At 33.7% G+C, this 17,879-nt stretch overlaps 1 protein-coding gene across 7 annotated transcripts in view; it reads left to right on the top strand.

The window, feature by feature from the left end:
* Positions 1-17,879, top strand: part of ATP6V1H (ATPase H+ transporting V1 subunit H) — a 162,906-nt gene that overhangs the window by 87,107 nt on the left and 57,920 nt on the right. For all 7 annotated transcript variants that reach the window (XR_003147585.3, XM_025477734.3, XM_035708351.2 and 4 more), the window contains 2 exons: positions 4,696-4,874; positions 7,541-7,666. Coding sequence is in view for 6 of the 7 variants with exons in the window: in XM_025477734.3 (XP_025333519.1) it covers positions 4,696-4,874; positions 7,541-7,666 (305 nt within the window). In the remaining variant the exon portion in view is untranslated. The remainder of the gene's footprint in view (positions 1-4,695; positions 4,875-7,540; positions 7,667-17,879) is intronic.

The following is a 17,879-nucleotide window of genomic DNA, read 5'->3' as shown; positions in this document are numbered from 1 at the left end:
CAACTTTAATGTACACAACTGAGTTAAAATTAAGCTATCAGTAACAATATAGTAAAACCATTTGACTTATACCATCAATAGGTGAAAAAATGATGAGTCCTTTTTTTCTTTATCATTCTCAAATTCCTATAACCGTTAAAGAAGATTCACTGAGGAGGTTGTTTAAGGATGGTCTAGTCATGTATTTTTCCCACATCTTGAAACTCAGGAAGGAAATTTTTGCGCTGAAGGCTTTAGGAAGCTTGCTGAACTGCTGTGAGCTGAAAAAATTGCTAATTATTTTTTTTTCCATTTGGCTTGGTGAATTTTATTTTTGAAAATGTCAATCTCACATATTCATATTAGGTGCTGGACTCCAGGTCTCTGGAAATGTTATTCTACTGGTTAAATTGATTTGTCAATCTTTAGTTCCTAAAATAAATAGTATGTTTTGAGCCTGTGACCAAGAAGGACATTGAAGGTCATATTTGTTGTCTAGAGTTTTACATTTGTTGTGAGTTTTATTTCTCTTTTTGGCTCTACTTAGTTAAGAGCCTACATAATATGTCAGATAATAAGAAAAATCATATTTTTACAACTCAATGGTTTTCAGCAGAAAGGCTTATTAGTTAGAAAGAAATACCACCAAATTGGATTGGAATTTGATTAGTTCTATTAGTCATGATGTTTAATTCACACCCACACACATGTACACATAGACACAGACCTGCACATACCCACATCTTCCTGTGCAGGTGGCCTATAGTACCCATTCCCGAGAGGTCCACCATTAGTTTGAGTGTGTGGGTGCTGTTTTGCCTATTGCTTTGGTATGGAAGTATTTCTGTCAAGAAATTTGATTCCCAAGTCTATACCTCATTCCTTGTCTCAGGGATTTATCTATTTTGCTCATTAAGTACTAGATTTGAGTGACATGTAGTAAGACTGAGACATTTTTAAATCTTGGGGTGAGTGTTTATATAATGATCACAGGCTTTCCCCTTTTTTACTCTATAGCAGTCATGTAAATATACGAATATATGTAAAAAACTCTATGATACATTGGTTTATTTTTTCCTTTAAACAACCCTGTTTGTATTATGGAAGTGAAGAGGGAAAATAGTCTTTTATATTTATTCAACTATTTGCCATGTTGCAGTTCTTCCTTTCCTGAAGATTCAGCTTTCCATTTGGCAGTGTCATTTTCTGCCGCCTGCAGAATTTCCTTTAGTTCAGGGCTCATCAGTCTGTAGTAGCTCATAGGCCAAATCTGACCCAACATTGGTTTTTATAAATAAAACTTTGTTGGAACATTGCTGTGCTTATTTGTTTTTTGTTTTTTTTTTGTGTTTTATATGTCTGCTTTTGTACTATAATGTCAGAATTGAATAGCTATGATACCTCAAAACGTAAAATGTTTACTATTTGGCCCTTCTTAGAAAGTTTGCCCACCCATGCTTTAGCCTGTCTTCTACCAGAGGTTTGCTGGTGACCAATGATTTTAATTTCAATGTCTAAATATTGTTTGTTTACCTTTATTTTTTGAAAATTGAGATATAGTTGACATACAACATTTTATTTCAGGTGTACAACATAATGATTTGATATTTGTATGTATTGTGAAATGATCATCGTAAGTCTAATAATTAACATCCATCACCACACATAGTCACAAATTTTTTTTCTTGTGATGAAAACTTTCAAGATCTACTTTCTTAGCACCTTTCAAATATACATACAGTATTATTAACTATAGTCATCATGCTGTTTGTTATATCCCCAGGACTTATTTTTTGTAAGATTTTATTTATTTATTTGACAGAGAGAGCACACACAAATATGCGTGTACATAAGCAGGGGGAGTGGCAGGCAGAGGGAGAGGGAGAGCAGGCTCTCTGCTCAGCAGAGAGCCTGATGTGGGGCTCAATCTCAGGACCGGATCACAACCGGAGCTGAAGGCAGACACTCAATTGACTGAGCCACCCAGGTGCCCCAGGACTTACTTATTTTATAACTGCCAATTTGTACCTTTTAATCCCTTTCACTTATTTTGTCTCCCCCTTTCCCTACCTCATTGCATCTGGCAACCACCAATCTGTTCTATATATCTATGAATTTTTTTTTAAATTTTAGTTTTTTTTAAGGTTCCACATATAAGTGAGGTATACACTATTTGTCTTCCTCTGACATTTCACTTAGCATAATGCTCTGAAAGTCTGTCCATATTGTCACAAATGGCAGTATTTCCTTTTTAATGGCCGTATAATATTCCATCGTGTATAAATACCCATTTACCCCATTTTCTTTATCCACTCATCCTGTGATGGATGATTTTCTTTTAGGGCTTTTTTTTTCTTTTGAAAAAAGATTATTATGTTATTCCTATACCTTGGCTATTGTAAATAATGTAATAAATATGAGAATGCAGATAATCTCTCTATACTCTATTTTCATTTCCTTTGGGTAAATACCTAGAAGTGGAATGACTGGAGCATATGGTAGTTCTATTTTTGATTTTTTGAGGAACCTTCATAGTGTTTTCCATAGTAGCTGCACCATTTGCATTCTTATCAACAGTGCACAAGTGTGCATTTATCTCCATAACCTAGACCATACCTGTTATCTTTTGTTTTTTGATAGTAGCCTCCCTAACATATGTGAGGTGATACTTCATTGTGGTTTTGATTTGTATTTCTCAGATGACTTAGAGATATTCTTATGTACCTGTTGGTCATTTGTATGTCTTTGAAAAAATGTCTATTTAGACACTCTGCTCATTTTCAGATCCTTTTGTTGTTATTGACTTGTATGAGTTCTTCATATATTTTGGATATTAACTGCTTATCAGATACATACTTCACAAGTTTTTCTCAAATCCCATAGGATACCTATTCATTTCATTTATTGTGGGTTTTCTTTTCTATGCTATATGGAAGCTTTTAAATGTAGTGGATCTAGGAGATTGTGCGGAAGCTATTTAGTTTGATGTTGCCCCATTTGTTAATTTTTGCTATTGGTGCCTGTGCTTTGGTGTTATATATAAAAGATGGTTGCCAAGACTAAGGTCAGGGAGCTTTTCCTCTATATTTTTGTTTAGGAAATTGACAGCTTCAGGTCTTATAGTTAAGTCTTTAATCCATTTTGAGTTGATTTTTGTGAGTAGTGTACAGTAGGGCTTCAGTTTCATTTTTCTACATGTGGTTATGCAGTTTTCCTAATCCCATATATTGAAGAGACTATCCTTTCCAAGTTGAATATTCTTGGCTCCCTTGTCAAATATTGGTTGACTGTGTATGTGAGGTTTTATACCTGGGCTCTCTATACTGTTCAGTTAGTCTGTGTGTCTTTTTTATGCCATTACCTTCCCGTTTTGAGTAATATAACTTTGTAGTTCAGTTAAATCAGGAAGTGTGATGCCTCCAGCTTTGTTCTTTCTAAGCTGTTCAGGGACTTTTTGTGGTTCCATACAAATTTTAGGATTGTTTTTTCTACTCCTGTGAAAAATACCATTGGACCTTTGGTAGAGATTGACCTCACTAATTTCCATATGCTAAGTTAAATCTCCTTCTGTGTTTATTTAGCATAATTATTAGGAATATAATTTGCTTGCAAAAATAAATTGAAAAATTTCTTATTTTGGTAAAATTGACTTGGAATTGTTATTATAGGACTTATTTGGTGGGGTAAGGGGAGGCATTTGACAGGTCTTCTTTACCATCTTGTTGAAGGTAGCTTTCTTGAAAGTTTGTTTTTGTCCCTAAGCCTGAGCATGGTCTTTGCTTAGAAGTACTGGTCATTTCAATGAACAGGTTATTTGTATAAATACAGTTGTACAATGTAGGGGAATGGGTGTTGATCCCCCTGTGCTGCTGAAAATCATGTATAACTTTGGACTCCCCCAAAACTTAACTATGAATAGCCTGCTGTTGACAGGAAGCCTTACCAATAAAATACATGGCCGAGTAATACATATTTTATATGTTATATGTATTATATACTGTATTCTTACAATAAAGTAAGCTAGAGAAAAGAAAATGTTAAGAAAATCATTAGAGAAGATGCATTTCTAGTACTATACTGTAATTATCAAAAAATCTGTGTGTAAGTGAACTTGCACGGACAAACCCATGTTTAGGGTTATGTATTTAGGATTCCTTTGTTCTTTTCGTAAGTACTCTTATAAATAGAGAAGTTACAGAAAAAAATTGGGGAATTTGCCAGAATGTCACAAAACTTTTCTGTTAATTGTTCAAGCAAGAGGGTTTTTTATTACTGCCCTTTGTGCATTTGTAGGTTGATTGAAGAGGATAAAAGGGTGACCGATTGAGAAACTAGTAGAGGTACTTGAAGAAAATTCTCTCTCAATATCCTAAGTACTCTAGGTGGCTAATGAACAAAGAGAGAATTCACTGGGAACTCCTAGGAGCTCAGGAACAGGGCTGTGAGAAATGATTTGATGGATTTAATTGTAAACATGTTCAGTGTTTTGAGGCTTGTCTGGGTCAGTAATTAAAATGTTTTAGGCCGGGAAGTAAGCAAGGAATCAGAAGTATGTTTGTTATGGGACAGGTACTCAGGAAAGAAGTAAGGATTTGTGATATAGTCATTGCGTAAAGGGGACTGTTAACCTGAGAATAGAGGAGGAGAGAGGGTGCAAGTGCAGAGGTATGAGAATATCACAAATAAGAAATCACATAGTTTTCTTGTCTAACTCAGAACTTTTTAGAAAAATCGACTGAAAGAGAAACTCGCCAAGAATATGCTCTGGCTATGATTCAGTGCAAGGTTCTGAAACAGTTGGAGAACTTGGAACAGCAAAAGTATGACGATGAAGATATCAGTGAAGATATAAAATTTCTGTTGGAAAAACTTGGTGAGAGTGTTCAAGATCTAAGGTATGTTTTTAAAAATTCTCACAGGCTGGATATTGAGCATTGTTTGACTTTCTTGGTATTTTAAGAATGTCTAGATTAGTTACTAATGACAAATTCAAAACGTTTCACTAGAACATTATTTTAAGAATTGGGGGGATATGAGGGAAAAAAAAACCAACAAAAACTGGCTCATCACCATGGCAACAGTTGGTTATAGCTGTGTTTTATCTCTTCTATTTTGGAGAGATTCCCATCATTCTCTTATCTGAAATCTGGCTGGCTGTACTCCTGCAGGATATTGGTGTCACCCTGGAACACCTTAAGAATCTCCCCCTGGTTTAGAATCTTTTTTAAGCAGTGCTGGTTGTTAATTTGTAGAGGAGGGTTGGCCATACTGGAAAGAGTATTTTTTTCCCCTGGCTTTTGTGAAATTCCTATTGGTTTCATTTATTTTTTATTTTGAAAGAGAGAGCATGCGCAAGTGCTTGAGCACATGGGGGATGGGTTGGAGGGGCAAATGGAGAGGGAGAGAGAGAACCTCAAGTAAGCTCCATGCCCAGTGCAGCAAGCCCAACATGGTGCTTGATCTCATGACCCTGAGACCATAACCTGAGCCAAAATCAACAGATTCCTAACCAAGCTACCCATTTATTATATTAAAAATTATATTCATTATATTAAGTAATATTTATTATATTTAATAATATTTATTATATTAATATAGTTATGTATACATTTATTTATATATTTATTTCTATTTATGATATTAAAATTATGCAAATAATGTAACAATGAAGTAAGAAAAAAAAAAGAATCCTATGTAGTTCAGAAGGAACTTCATGCCTCTTCCATATAATATTGCCCAGTCCCATTTCTTGAGTTTGCTTCCAAAAAAACTTAGCTCTGCTCCCCTAGCACCTATGCACACACAGGTAAATACACACACAAATGGGGTTCTATATTATTCTGGACCTTGTTCTTTTTTGTTTCATAATGTTTTGGTGATCTTTCCCATTAACCTATATATTTTTTTGTTTTTAAACTATTAATACATTTTTAGGAGAGAATTACTATCTGGAAGTAGATCTTTCTGTGTAGGTGGTTTGAGATTTGGAGCTAGGCTGAGCCCAGTTTTAATTGTTTGGCTACTTTTCTCCACCTCTGGCCTTGACAAGCTTTTTGCCTTTTTAAGGTCTCAGTTTTCCTTTTGGTAAAATAGCAATAAAAATTCTAACCTTGTAGGATTTGTTGCTAATTTTCAAGTGCCTAGCAAATACCTTCAGGGTAGTATGTGTTCCAGAAATGTATTTACCAGATAATTGAGTGCAGCTCATGATCCCAAGGCCCAAATTCTTTTATGGAGAGCGATGTATCATTCATATCAGTGGTTTGTAATGGAGTTTTGTGGAGGGAGGCAAATGATTTTTGTCTTTCTATAATTTTAAATGTGAATAAGTTGATTGTAATAAAATACTTTGGCCAGCAGTAGACTTGCAGTTTTTTAAAATTGTTTTATTAATTTCATCAAAAAAATTCATTAGCAGTTCTTCTGTAATGATTTAAGATCTCTCTTAAAAATAAATAAGGTTAGTAATGCTTAGCTTTCTAAATTATTTAATCCATGTTAGCCAATTATTACTACTTACTGATTTTTCATGTTGAATTTGGTAATTTGAAAAATACTACTAAAACTAATAGGGTGATGGGAGCAGGTGAAAAGAGCTTTGTCTCTGTTTTTCCCTGTTATAGGTTGAGGATATTAATGTTAAACATTAGCTTACTTCTTAAAGTGACTGGCCTTACACTAAAGTAAATTACTATTTTATTCAATAGGATACTGTTCAACTTAACCAGTAAAATCCTGGTTATTATTCTAAATTGCCAATCAGTATTGAAATGGCTAATTCTTCTTTAACTTTTCACATGAAAAAATGGCCACACGTGTCCTGTCACTGTGTTGTTTTTCCACTGGCTAACAACATTAAACATTTTTTATATTTTGAAACTTTGAATAATTAAGTTAGTTTATACATAGCTGATTTTTGAATTAAATTGCATTGCAGTTATATGCCCAGAAGTTTTTGTTTTTAATTAATCTGTAATGTGTTAATTTAGTGAATTATCTCCACGGTGTTTGTAATCACATTATACAATATCATATCCATGTGTATATTTTTGTTTGTATAATGCAGGGTATAGTGGTTTATGACATTTATAGTATTAGAATATGCTGTTTTATATTTAAGTAACATACTTTTATATAAATTTACATGAAGTTATATACATTTATATTAATTTACAAATACAGTATTTTAAGTGGCATGTGGAAACTGCTAGATTATAGATATTTTTCTGGCATACATTTATTTATCAAGATAAATATTTGAAAGCAGGTGTTCCTTTTAATATGTCATGATGAGCATTCAAACTGACAGGAGTATTGGACATTAGGACCTTGAATAAATTTCACATGATTTATTAAAGATTATTTAAGCTGTTTAAACTTTGTTTAGTGGTAGTTTGTTAATCTACAAAGGCTTCTCAGTCTTTGCAGTTAAATTATCAGTGAAGATTTTTGTTTTTTTTCTATTTAGGTATTATTGACATGGTAAAAATATTTTATTTGCTTAATTTTGGAGTAACTCTTAGATTCTTCTAACCTTTGGATTATTTAAAAATTTTTATAGCTCATTTGATGAATACAGTTCGGAACTTAAATCTGGAAGATTGGAGTGGAGTCCTGTGCACAAATCTGAGAAATTTTGGAGAGAAAATGCTGTAAGGTTAAATGAGAAGAATTATGAGCTTTTAAAGTAAGTTTTAAATTCTGGTTTACATTCCTGATACCTGTTCCACATCCTTGCCAACATGTTATTGTCACTCTTTAAAAAATTATAGCCTTTTCATGATTTTAACTTGTATTTTCTTCCGTCTTATGTGGTTGGATACCTTGGTCATTTGGATATATGCTTTTCCAAAATTGTGCCTGTTCAAGCATTTAAAAATTTGTTTAAAAAAGATTTTATTTATTTATTTATTTGAGAGAAAGAGGAGAGAGAGGGACAGTGTGTGGGAGCAGGTGGGGAGGAGCAGAATGGGAGGGAGAGAGAGAGTGGGAAAGAATCTCAAGCAGACACCATGCTGAGCTGACACCGGGCTCTATTGCAGGACCCTGAGATCATGACCTGAGCCGAAACCAGAAAGAGTCAGAGACTTAACCAACTGAGCCACCCAGGTGCCCCTACAAAATTTTTTTTTAGTAGGATTTCTATACTTATTCTGTACAGGAGTTCTTCTACCTGTTCATCCTAACTATTTTCTTCTATTCTGTCATGTATCATTTCACTCTTTAGTTGTAATGTAGCTCAGTTGATTAATCTTTTCCTTTATGGCTAGTACTTTTTGGTGTCCTGGTTAAGAAGTTTTTGCCTATCTGGAATCATGAAGATACATTTTTAGGTTATCTGCTGGAAGCTTTACTGTTTAACATTTCACGGCTAGATCTCTGTTTGATCTGGAATTGGTTTTTGGGTAAGGTGTAAAGCAGTGGTTAAGTTTTTTTTTCATTTTGTGGATATCTCATTGAACCAACACCATTTATTGAAAATAAAATTTTCTTTTTACTTTGCAGGGCTCCTTTTGTCATAGTAAGATGACAAAATATGTGCAAGTGTCTCTTTTTTTAAAATTGAGGTTTAAATCCTGTGCCACACAATTCACCCACTTAAAAATTACACAAATAAGTGGATTGTACTAAATTCACAAATATGTGCAACTATAAACACAATCAATTTTAGAACATTTCCATCACTTTGAAAAGAAACCCCGTATTCTTTAACTGACAACTCTTACCCACCCATCCACTCAGCCCTAAGCAACCAAAATCTATTTTTTGTCTCTATAGATGTGCCTATTATGAAAATGTCACATCGGTGGAATTCTATATTTATCCTTTCGTGATTGGCTTCTTTTAGTTCCCATAACTTGTTCAAGGTTCATTTATGTTGCAGCATTTATTAGTACTTTATTTTCATGGTAGAATGATATTTCATTATATTGATCTACCACATTTTATCTGCTCATCAGTTAATGAGCATTTGTTGTTGTGGTAATAAACATCTGCGTACAAGTTTTAGTGTAGATATGTGTTTTTATTTATCTTGCTTGAGTAGGTTTTGGAATAGGATTGTTGAATCATATGATAGCTATATTAACCATTTGAGGAACTGTCAGACTGTTCTCTGAATTGCCTGTACAATTTTATGTTCTCACCAGTAGTTTATGAGGGTTCTGATTTTTCCACATCCCTGTTGATACTTCTTTTTTTATTATAACCATCTTAGTGTGCAGTAATACATCATTGTGGTTTTGATTTGTATTTCTTTGATGCTAATGATGTCAAGCATCTTTTCTTGTGCTTATTGGCCATTTGTATATCCTGTTTAGAGAGATGTCTATTCAGATACTTGGTTCATTTTTTAATTGGGTTGTGTTTTTATTATTAATTTGTGAAAGTTATTTGTATATTTTGGATACAGGTCCCTGATCAGATATATGATTTACAAATATCCCTTATTTTTTATCTTCTCACTTTCTTGATAGAGTCCTTTGAAACACATTTTAAAATTTTGATGAAGTCCCAATTTATTTATTTTTTTAGTTCCTCATGCTTTTGGTGTCATACCTAAAGATCAATTGCCAAAACTAAGGTTATGAAGATTTACTCTTATATATTCTGTAATATTTTTATAGTTTTACCACTTACATTTAGGTCTTTGATCCATTTTGAATTTTTTGTATATGATGTGAAGTAAGGGTCCAACTTCATTCTTTTCATGTGGATGTCCAGTTATCCCAGTAACATTTGTTGAGTACTTTTCTCCATTGAATTGTCTTGGTATCCTTATTGAAATTTGGTTGACCATAGACACATGAGTTTATTTTTGGACTCTCAGTTTTGTTTTGTTGATCTATATGACTATCCTGATACCAATACCACACTGTCTTGATTACTTTTGCTTTATAGTATGTTTTGAAATTCAGATATGTGAGTCTTCTACTTTCTTCTTTTTTGTGTTATTTATTCAATCTCTCATTGATGGATATTTAATACTGTTGCCAGGTTTTGCTGTTATAGACAATGCAAGAATTAACCCCCCCACCCACACACAGACCTATATACACTTCTTACTGTAGCTTTTAAAATTAATAGACTTTAATTTTTAGAATAATGTTAGGTTTACAGAAAAATTGAGGAGAAAGAGCAGAGAGTTTTCATAGACCCTTTCCCCCCATTATTAACATCTTACATTAGTGTGGTACGTTTGTTATAATTGATAAACCAATATTTATACATTATTTTTAACTGAAGTACCCATTCTACATTAGAGTTCATTCTTTCTGTTGTGTAGTTCACTCTGTGTTATATGTTCTGTAGGTTTTGACTAATATCATGTGTCCCCCACTATAGTGTCATGCAGAATAGTTTCACTGCCCTAAAAATTCCCTATGTCCCACCTACTCACTCTGCCCTTCTTCCCTCTCCCTGAACTCCTGATACCACTGGTCTTATCATCCCTGTAGTTTTGCCTTTTCCACGATGTCATATAGTTGGAATTAAACACTATGTAACCATCTCAGACTGGCTTCTTCCTCTTAGCAATATACATTTAAAGTTCCGCCATTTTTTTTTCTTCATAGCTTATTCATTTTTCTTTTCCTCTTCTTTTTACTGATGAATATTCCATTGTACAGCTGTGCCATCGTTTTTTTATCCCCTGAAGGACATCTTGGTTGCTTCGAAGTTTTGTCAATTACTATGGATAAAGTTGCTTTAAACATTCATGTGCAGGATTTAATGTGGACATAACCTTTCAACTTACTTGGGTAAATCTGAAGAGAGCATGATTGCTGGATTGCATGATAAGACTTCTGTTTAATTTTGTAAGAAACTGCCAAGCTGTCTGTCAAAACGACTGTACTTTTTTACATTCTCATGAGCAGTGAATTAGGGTACCTGTTGCTGTACCTCCTTGCTAGCATGTGGTGTTGTCAGTGTTCAGGATTTTGCCATTTTTATAGGTGTGTAGTGTAGTGTTATCTCACTTTAGTTTTCAGTTTTCTAATGACATATGGTGTTGATCATTTTTTTTGTATGCTTATTTTCCATCTGTTTTCTTTAGTGAGATGTCTGTTCAGTCTTTTAACCATTTTTAAATTGAGTTGATTTATTGTTGTTGAATTTTAAGAGCACTTTATGTATTTTGGATAAAAGTGGCTTATCAGATATGTGTTTTGCAAAGATTTTCTCCCTGTCTCTGACTTGTCTTTTCATTCTCATCACAGTGTCTCACAGTGAAAAAGCTTTCAGTTGTAATGAGATTCAATTTACCATAGACTGTACTTTGTTGTATCTAAAAAGTCATCTCCGTGCCCAAGGTTGCCTACATTTTCTTGAAGTTTTATAGTTGTGTTTTTCATTTAGGTCTCTGATTCATTGAGCTATTTTTTCTGAAGGTTGTAAGATTTGTGTCTAGAGTTACTTGTTTACATGTGGATGTGCAGTTGTTTTAGCACTATTTGTTGCAAGATTACCTTTGCTTCATTGTATTGCTTTTGCTCTGTTGTCAAAGATAGCTTGATTGTGTTGATTTGTTTCTTGGTTCTTTATTCTATTCCATGAATTTGTCTACTCGTTCACCAATATCAAAGTCTTCTTGATTACTCTTGCTTTATAGTAAGTCTCACTCATTTTTTCTCCTTTTCCCTTTATTCCCTTTCACTATTTTTTATATACCCCAAATGAATGAGACCATATAAAGTGTGGGAAATATCAGAAAGGGAGACAGAGCATGAGAGACTCCTAATTCTGGGAAACGAACTAGGGGTGGTAGAAAGGGAGGTAGGCGGGGGTTGGGGGGTGACTGGGTGACGGGCACTGAGGGGGGCACTTGATGGGATGAGCACTGGGCTCTATATGGGATGAGCACTGGGCTCTATATTCTATATGTTGGCAAATTGAACACTAATAAAAAATAAATTTATAAAAAAAAAAAGGGATACCTGGAAGCAAGTTTTAAGCAACTCTAAAATTCAGTAGTACTAACTTTGCTATTTTTACCATCCCATGTACATTTTCCTCTAAGATAAGAATAATGCCACAAAATGTTGTTGAATGGACTCAATAAGATAATGTATATAAAACATTTAGCACAAATGCCTAGCCATGTAATAATTGCTCACTAAATGTCTGTTGTTACAATTATTATCATGTAAACAAGTAAAAATCATGACAATTGTATTAAGATAGTAGGATATTATAAAGTTTGCCTTTCTATTTTCTAAAAAATAAATAAATAAATAAATAAATAAATAAATAAATAAATGTTGAAATAAAAAAAAAAGTCTCAAAGTTGGGTAGCATCAGTCCTCTAACTTTCTTCTTTTCCAATCTTGTGTTGGCTATTTTGGACTTTATGCCTCTTTATATAACCTTTAGAGTTTGATGATATTAAAAAAATAACTTCCTGGGATTTTGATTGGGATTGCATTGAATCAAGTTGAGAAGAACTGGCATCTTGACAATATGAGTCTTCCTATATTCATGAACATGGAATCTCTCTCCATTTATTCAGCTTTTCTTTGATTTCTTTCATTAGAATTTTGTAGTTTTCTTCAACATATTTTCAAGTTTTTTCCAACATGTTTTGTTAGGTTTATATCTAAGTATTTCATTTTGGTGGGGAGGGTGTTAAGTAAATGGTATTTTTAAAATTTTGAATTTTACTTGCTCTTTGCTGGTATATAGGAAGTGATTTGTTTTGTATATTACCCTTGTGTCCTGCAACCTTGTTATAATTGGTTATTCTAGAAGTTATAAAAATTGAATCTTTTGAATTTTCTACTTATATCATTATGTCATCTACAAAGACACTTTTATTTCTTCTGCCCCAATCTATATAACTTTTATTTCCTTTTCTAGCTATTGCATCATGAGGACATCCAGTATGATGTTGAAAAGGAGTGGTGAGGGGACATCTTTGCCTTGTTATTTTTCTTATCAGGAAAGCTTCTAGCTCCCCACCATTAAGTATGATAATAAATGTAGGATTTTTATAGATGTTCTTTATCAAGTTGGAGAGGTTCTAAGATTGTAAGAGAGTTTTTAATCATTAATGGGTATTGGATTTTGTTAAATGGTTTTTCTACATTTATTGAGATAATCATGTTAATTTTTTTCCTTTGGTCTACTGATGAATGATGGGTTATATTAATATATTCTTGAATATTGAACTGGCTTTGTGTACCTGGAATAAAGCTGATTTGGTCCGATATGTAATTCTTGGTAATAACACATATGTGTATGATATATAAATCATGGTACTTAATTCTTTTTATAATTGTTGTATTTGATTTGCTAACATTTTGTTGAAGATTTTTGCATCTATATTCATGAGATATATTGGTCTGTAATTTGCCTTTCTTGTGATATCTTTGGTTTGGTATTATGGTAATGCTGGCTTCATAGGATGAGTTAGTGTTTCTTCTGCTTTTAGTTTTTGGAAGAAATTATAGGGAATTTATGATTTCCTCCTTAAATGTTTAGTAGAATTTACTGTTGAGTTCATCTGGACCTGTTGCTTTCTGTTTTTGAAGGTTATTAAATATTGATTCAATTTCTGTAACAGGTACATACCTACTCAGATTGTTTATTTCTCCTCAGGTGAGCACTGTGAGGACCCTCATAGAGCTAGGCCTCTGGGAGTTTTTATCTCTCAAGCTACTTTTTGCTAGTCTCTAGCAATTAGTCAGTTACCCTTTAAATGTTCCTGCCAGTTGATGGATGCAGCAGTGGCTTCTGCTCTGTTAGCTGTCTGTCTCTGTATTTACCTGCCTCTCTAGCTTATGGCACAGTGGCTGGTTCTGGGACTTCAGTTCTCTGTTGGATCTACAAAGAGGTATTAACTTTCAGCACATTTAGTTTTTCTTCTTGTGAGGACAAGAGTGGTAATTTCAAGGTCTTTACATAATTGAATTGGAAACTGAGGTCTCTTTTTCTTTTTCCAGATGAGTTTGACTCTTCTGGGTCCCTTGCCTTTTTTTAAATTTAATTTAATTTAATTTATTCATGAGAGACACACAGAGGAAGGCAGAGATGTAGGCAGAGGGAGAAGCAGGCTCCCTGAGGGGAGCCTGATGCATGACTTGATCCCAGGATCCCGGCATCATGACCCGAACCAAAAGCAGGTGCTCAGCTGCTGAACCACCCAGGTGTACCCTTCCCTTTCCATTTTATATGAATTTTAGAATCACTTAGTTAAATTCTACAATGAAGTCATTTGGGATTCTCTTAGGGATTATGTAAGCTGTAGATCAACTTGGGGAGTATTGCCATCTTAACAGTATTTGGTGTTGAGATCCATAAAAATGGTATACTTTCCCACTTATTGAGTTCATATTTATTTCTTTTCACTAGTGTTTTGCAGTTTTCAGAGCATAAGTTTTGCATTTTTTTTTGCTGAATTTGTTTCTAAATATTTTTTTCTTTTGATGCTATTGTAAGTGGAACTGTTTTCTTCATTTTCAGTTTATCACAAGTTTATAGAAATACAATTGATTTTTCTGTATTCTTATATTCTGCAATCTCTTTGAGCTTTTAAAATAAGTTTTAATAACTTTTTTTAGTGAATTCCTTTGCTTTTTCTATATATAAGATCATGTCATCTGTAAATATAGTTTTACTTCTCACTTTCTAATCTGGATGCCTTTTCTTTCTTTCTTTGTTTTTTTTCCTTGCCTAATTTCCCTGCCTAGTATCTTTGTATGCAGATGTCTCCTTGAATTCTTTATTCTGTTGCATCATTGATTTGTCTGTTCTTGCTCCAGTATTATATTATGTTTATTGCTGTACTTTATAGCAAGTCTTGGTATCTGATAACATCAGCACTCCACAAATTTGTTGTTTTTCCAAGTTAGCTTGGCATCTTTTGGCCTTCTAAATTTCTATATGTGTTTTAGAATAAACTTGTCAATTTAACAATTCTAGTAGGATTTGATTGAGATTGAATCTGTAGTTCATTCTTGGGAGAATTGATAGTTTTTCAATTTGGGCGTCTCTGGTCTTTGTGGAATAGCCTTTCATTTATTGTAGGATTTTGTTCTAATGTTCTTGCTCATCTTTCATTAGATTTATTCCTATGTATATTATTTTTCTCCGCATTCCTGTATATTGTGCCATTTAAAAATTTTCATTTAAAAATTTTAGCTTTAAAAAATAAAAAAAATAAAAAAAAATAAAAATTTTAGCTTTAGTAGTGATTCTTTGTGATGATAGAAATAGTTTATGTTTGTGCTGTCCAGTATGGTATTCAGTGGCTAAAGAGTGCTTGAAATGTTGCTGGTGTGACTGAAAAACTCAATTTTTGATTTAATTATTGTCAGTCAGGTTAACTTTAAATAACTCATGTGGCTAGTGGCTACCATTTTGGACAGTACAATTTGAATTTGGTTTATAGAAATACTGCTAAAGAGTTCCATGTTGCACATTAGGTTTCTATGTAACTTCCTTCACTGCCAGCTTGGTATTTTGTTTTCTCAAATTACTTAGCATTTGTTCTTCTGACTGTCTATTTTAATATTTTGTTGTTTAATTTCCCATGGGTCTAAGCTTTAAAAAGAAAAACCGTGAAAACTACAATGAAATACCACCTCACACCAGTCAGAATGGCTAAAATTAACAACACAGGAAACAACAGGTGTTGGCGAAGACTGTGTTGAAAGGGGAACCCTCTTACACTGTTGGTGGGAAAGCAAACTGGTGTAGCCACTCTGGATAACAGTATGAAGATTCCTTAAAAAGTTAGAAATAGAACTACCCTGTGATCCAGCAATTGCACTTCTAGGTATTTGCCTAAAGGATACAAAAATACTGATTTGAAAGTATATATTCACCCCGATGTTTGTAGCAGCATTAACAACAATAGCAAATTATAGAAAGACCCCAAATGTCCATTGACTGATGAATGGATAAAGAGGATGCGGTCCTTGTGTATGTATGTAAGAGAGAGAGAGTGTGTGTGTGTGTGTGTGTGTGTGTGTGTGTGTAGCCATCAAAAGAATATCATCTTACTATTTGCAGTGACATGGATGGAGCTAGAGAGTATTATGCTAGGTGAAATAAGTCAGAGAAAGATAAATATCATAGGATTTCACACATGTGAAATTTAAGAAACAAAACAAATGAAACATGAGGGAGGGGGAGGAAGAGAAGCAAACCAAGAAACAGACTCTTTACTATAGAGAACAAACTAGTGGTTACCAGAGGGGAGATGGGTGGAGAGTTGGGTTAAATGGGTGATGGGCATTAAAAGAGGGCACTTATGATGAGCACTGGGTGTTATTTGTAAGTGATGAATCACTAAATTCTACACTTGAAACGAATACTACACAATATGTTAAGTAACTGGAACTGAAGAAAAAACTTGAAAATGAGAAAAAAAATTCTTTTACTGTCATTTTAACAAGGTAGAAGGAGGAGAGGAGGTATATACTTGTGTCTGATAAATGATTTTAGGGAGACCTATCTCTGTTGTTTATACTTATTTTCCATGTATTACCAAAAATGATATATTAAGCTTATTTAAAAGTTTAGCAAACCAAAATGAGTGGTTGATGTTGGCAGGACTGACGGAGAATAGATGAGGGAAAAGTGGATTATCTTATCAACATTGTTGTGCTACTTTGAGGTTTTTTTTTTTTTAAGATTTTATTTATTTATTCATGAGAGACACACAGAGAGAGGCAGAGACATAGGCAGAGAGAGAAGCAGACTCCCTGTAGGGAGCCTGTTGCAGGACTTGATCCCAGAACACCTTGATCTCATGACCTGGGCCAAAGGCAGATGCTCAACCACTGAGCCACCTAGGTGCCCCATTACTTTGGGTTTTTAACAGCAACAAATGAACTTGAATAATGGCTTTTAAATCTAGTTTTTTGGAAAACTTGAATATAATGGAGGGGAGCTTTTTATAAATTATTACTAAAGCATTACATATATTTTTATTATGATATACTTAAGGAGCCTTTTGAAGTACATGTTCTGCTTTCTGTCATTAGGTTTCGGTTTTATGGTTCTCCTTTAAATTATTCTCTTTACTTTTTTATGACCCTTAGTGATTTTTCTGAATAATCAGAAACAATGACATGTAGCACTTTAGTTTCAGAGAAATTTTAAAGTCGTCGTTTGTCCTTAATTTCCATTCTTTTTTTTCCCTAAAGTTTTGTTTGTTTGTTTATTTGTTTATTTATTTATTTTAGAAAGCATGCATATGTGAGGGTGGGGGAAGAGCAGAGGAAGAGGGACAAGCAGACTCCCCGCTGAGAATGGAGCCCTGTGCTTGGCTTAATCTCATGACCCTGAGATTATGACTGGAGCTGAAATCAAGAGTTGGGCACTTAACTGATTGAGCCCCCCAGGTGCCCCCTGTTTCCATTCTTATAAGTTATCTGTATGGGGATAATTGGCAAGGAGGGGCATGGTAGTGCTGTCCCTCAAACTAGGTGATAAATAGATACAGAAGAAATCTTTATTCTGTTATTAAAAACACAGTGAATACTAGCCTTCTTTTTATCTGTAGAGAACTGCACTTATTTCAGGCCCCGACCTATTTTTTTCAGGTAATTCCAAACTTAGCAAGTATGCAATGTAAGTTCATTTTTTCACTATCAGTTTTAGTTTGATAGTATGCAGAAAATACTTTGTAATCTTGTATAATTTTGAAATAAGTATGTGTTTTGTTTGAATAAGGAAATATTCTGAAATACAAGAAACTATGCAAATGATAAAAGAAAAGCAAAGGCCAAGGGAGCAAGCAAGTTTTTAAAACAGGAAAAACATTGTGAAAGACAACAAGAGCAAATTTGTGGAGTGATCAATCAGAATAATAATAGAAATTCTGTTTTGGCTTTGAACAGACACTTTCCAAGATTACATTTCTAGCAAATCTGAGAGACAGAATTCACATTTGG

The sequence above is a fragment of the Canis lupus genome, chromosome 29 (assembly GCF_003254725.2).
Source record: "Canis lupus dingo isolate Sandy chromosome 29, ASM325472v2, whole genome shotgun sequence".
Taxonomy (NCBI): Eukaryota; Metazoa; Chordata; class Mammalia; order Carnivora; family Canidae; genus Canis; species Canis lupus.
This window is presented reverse-complemented; position numbering and strand designations above follow the sequence as displayed.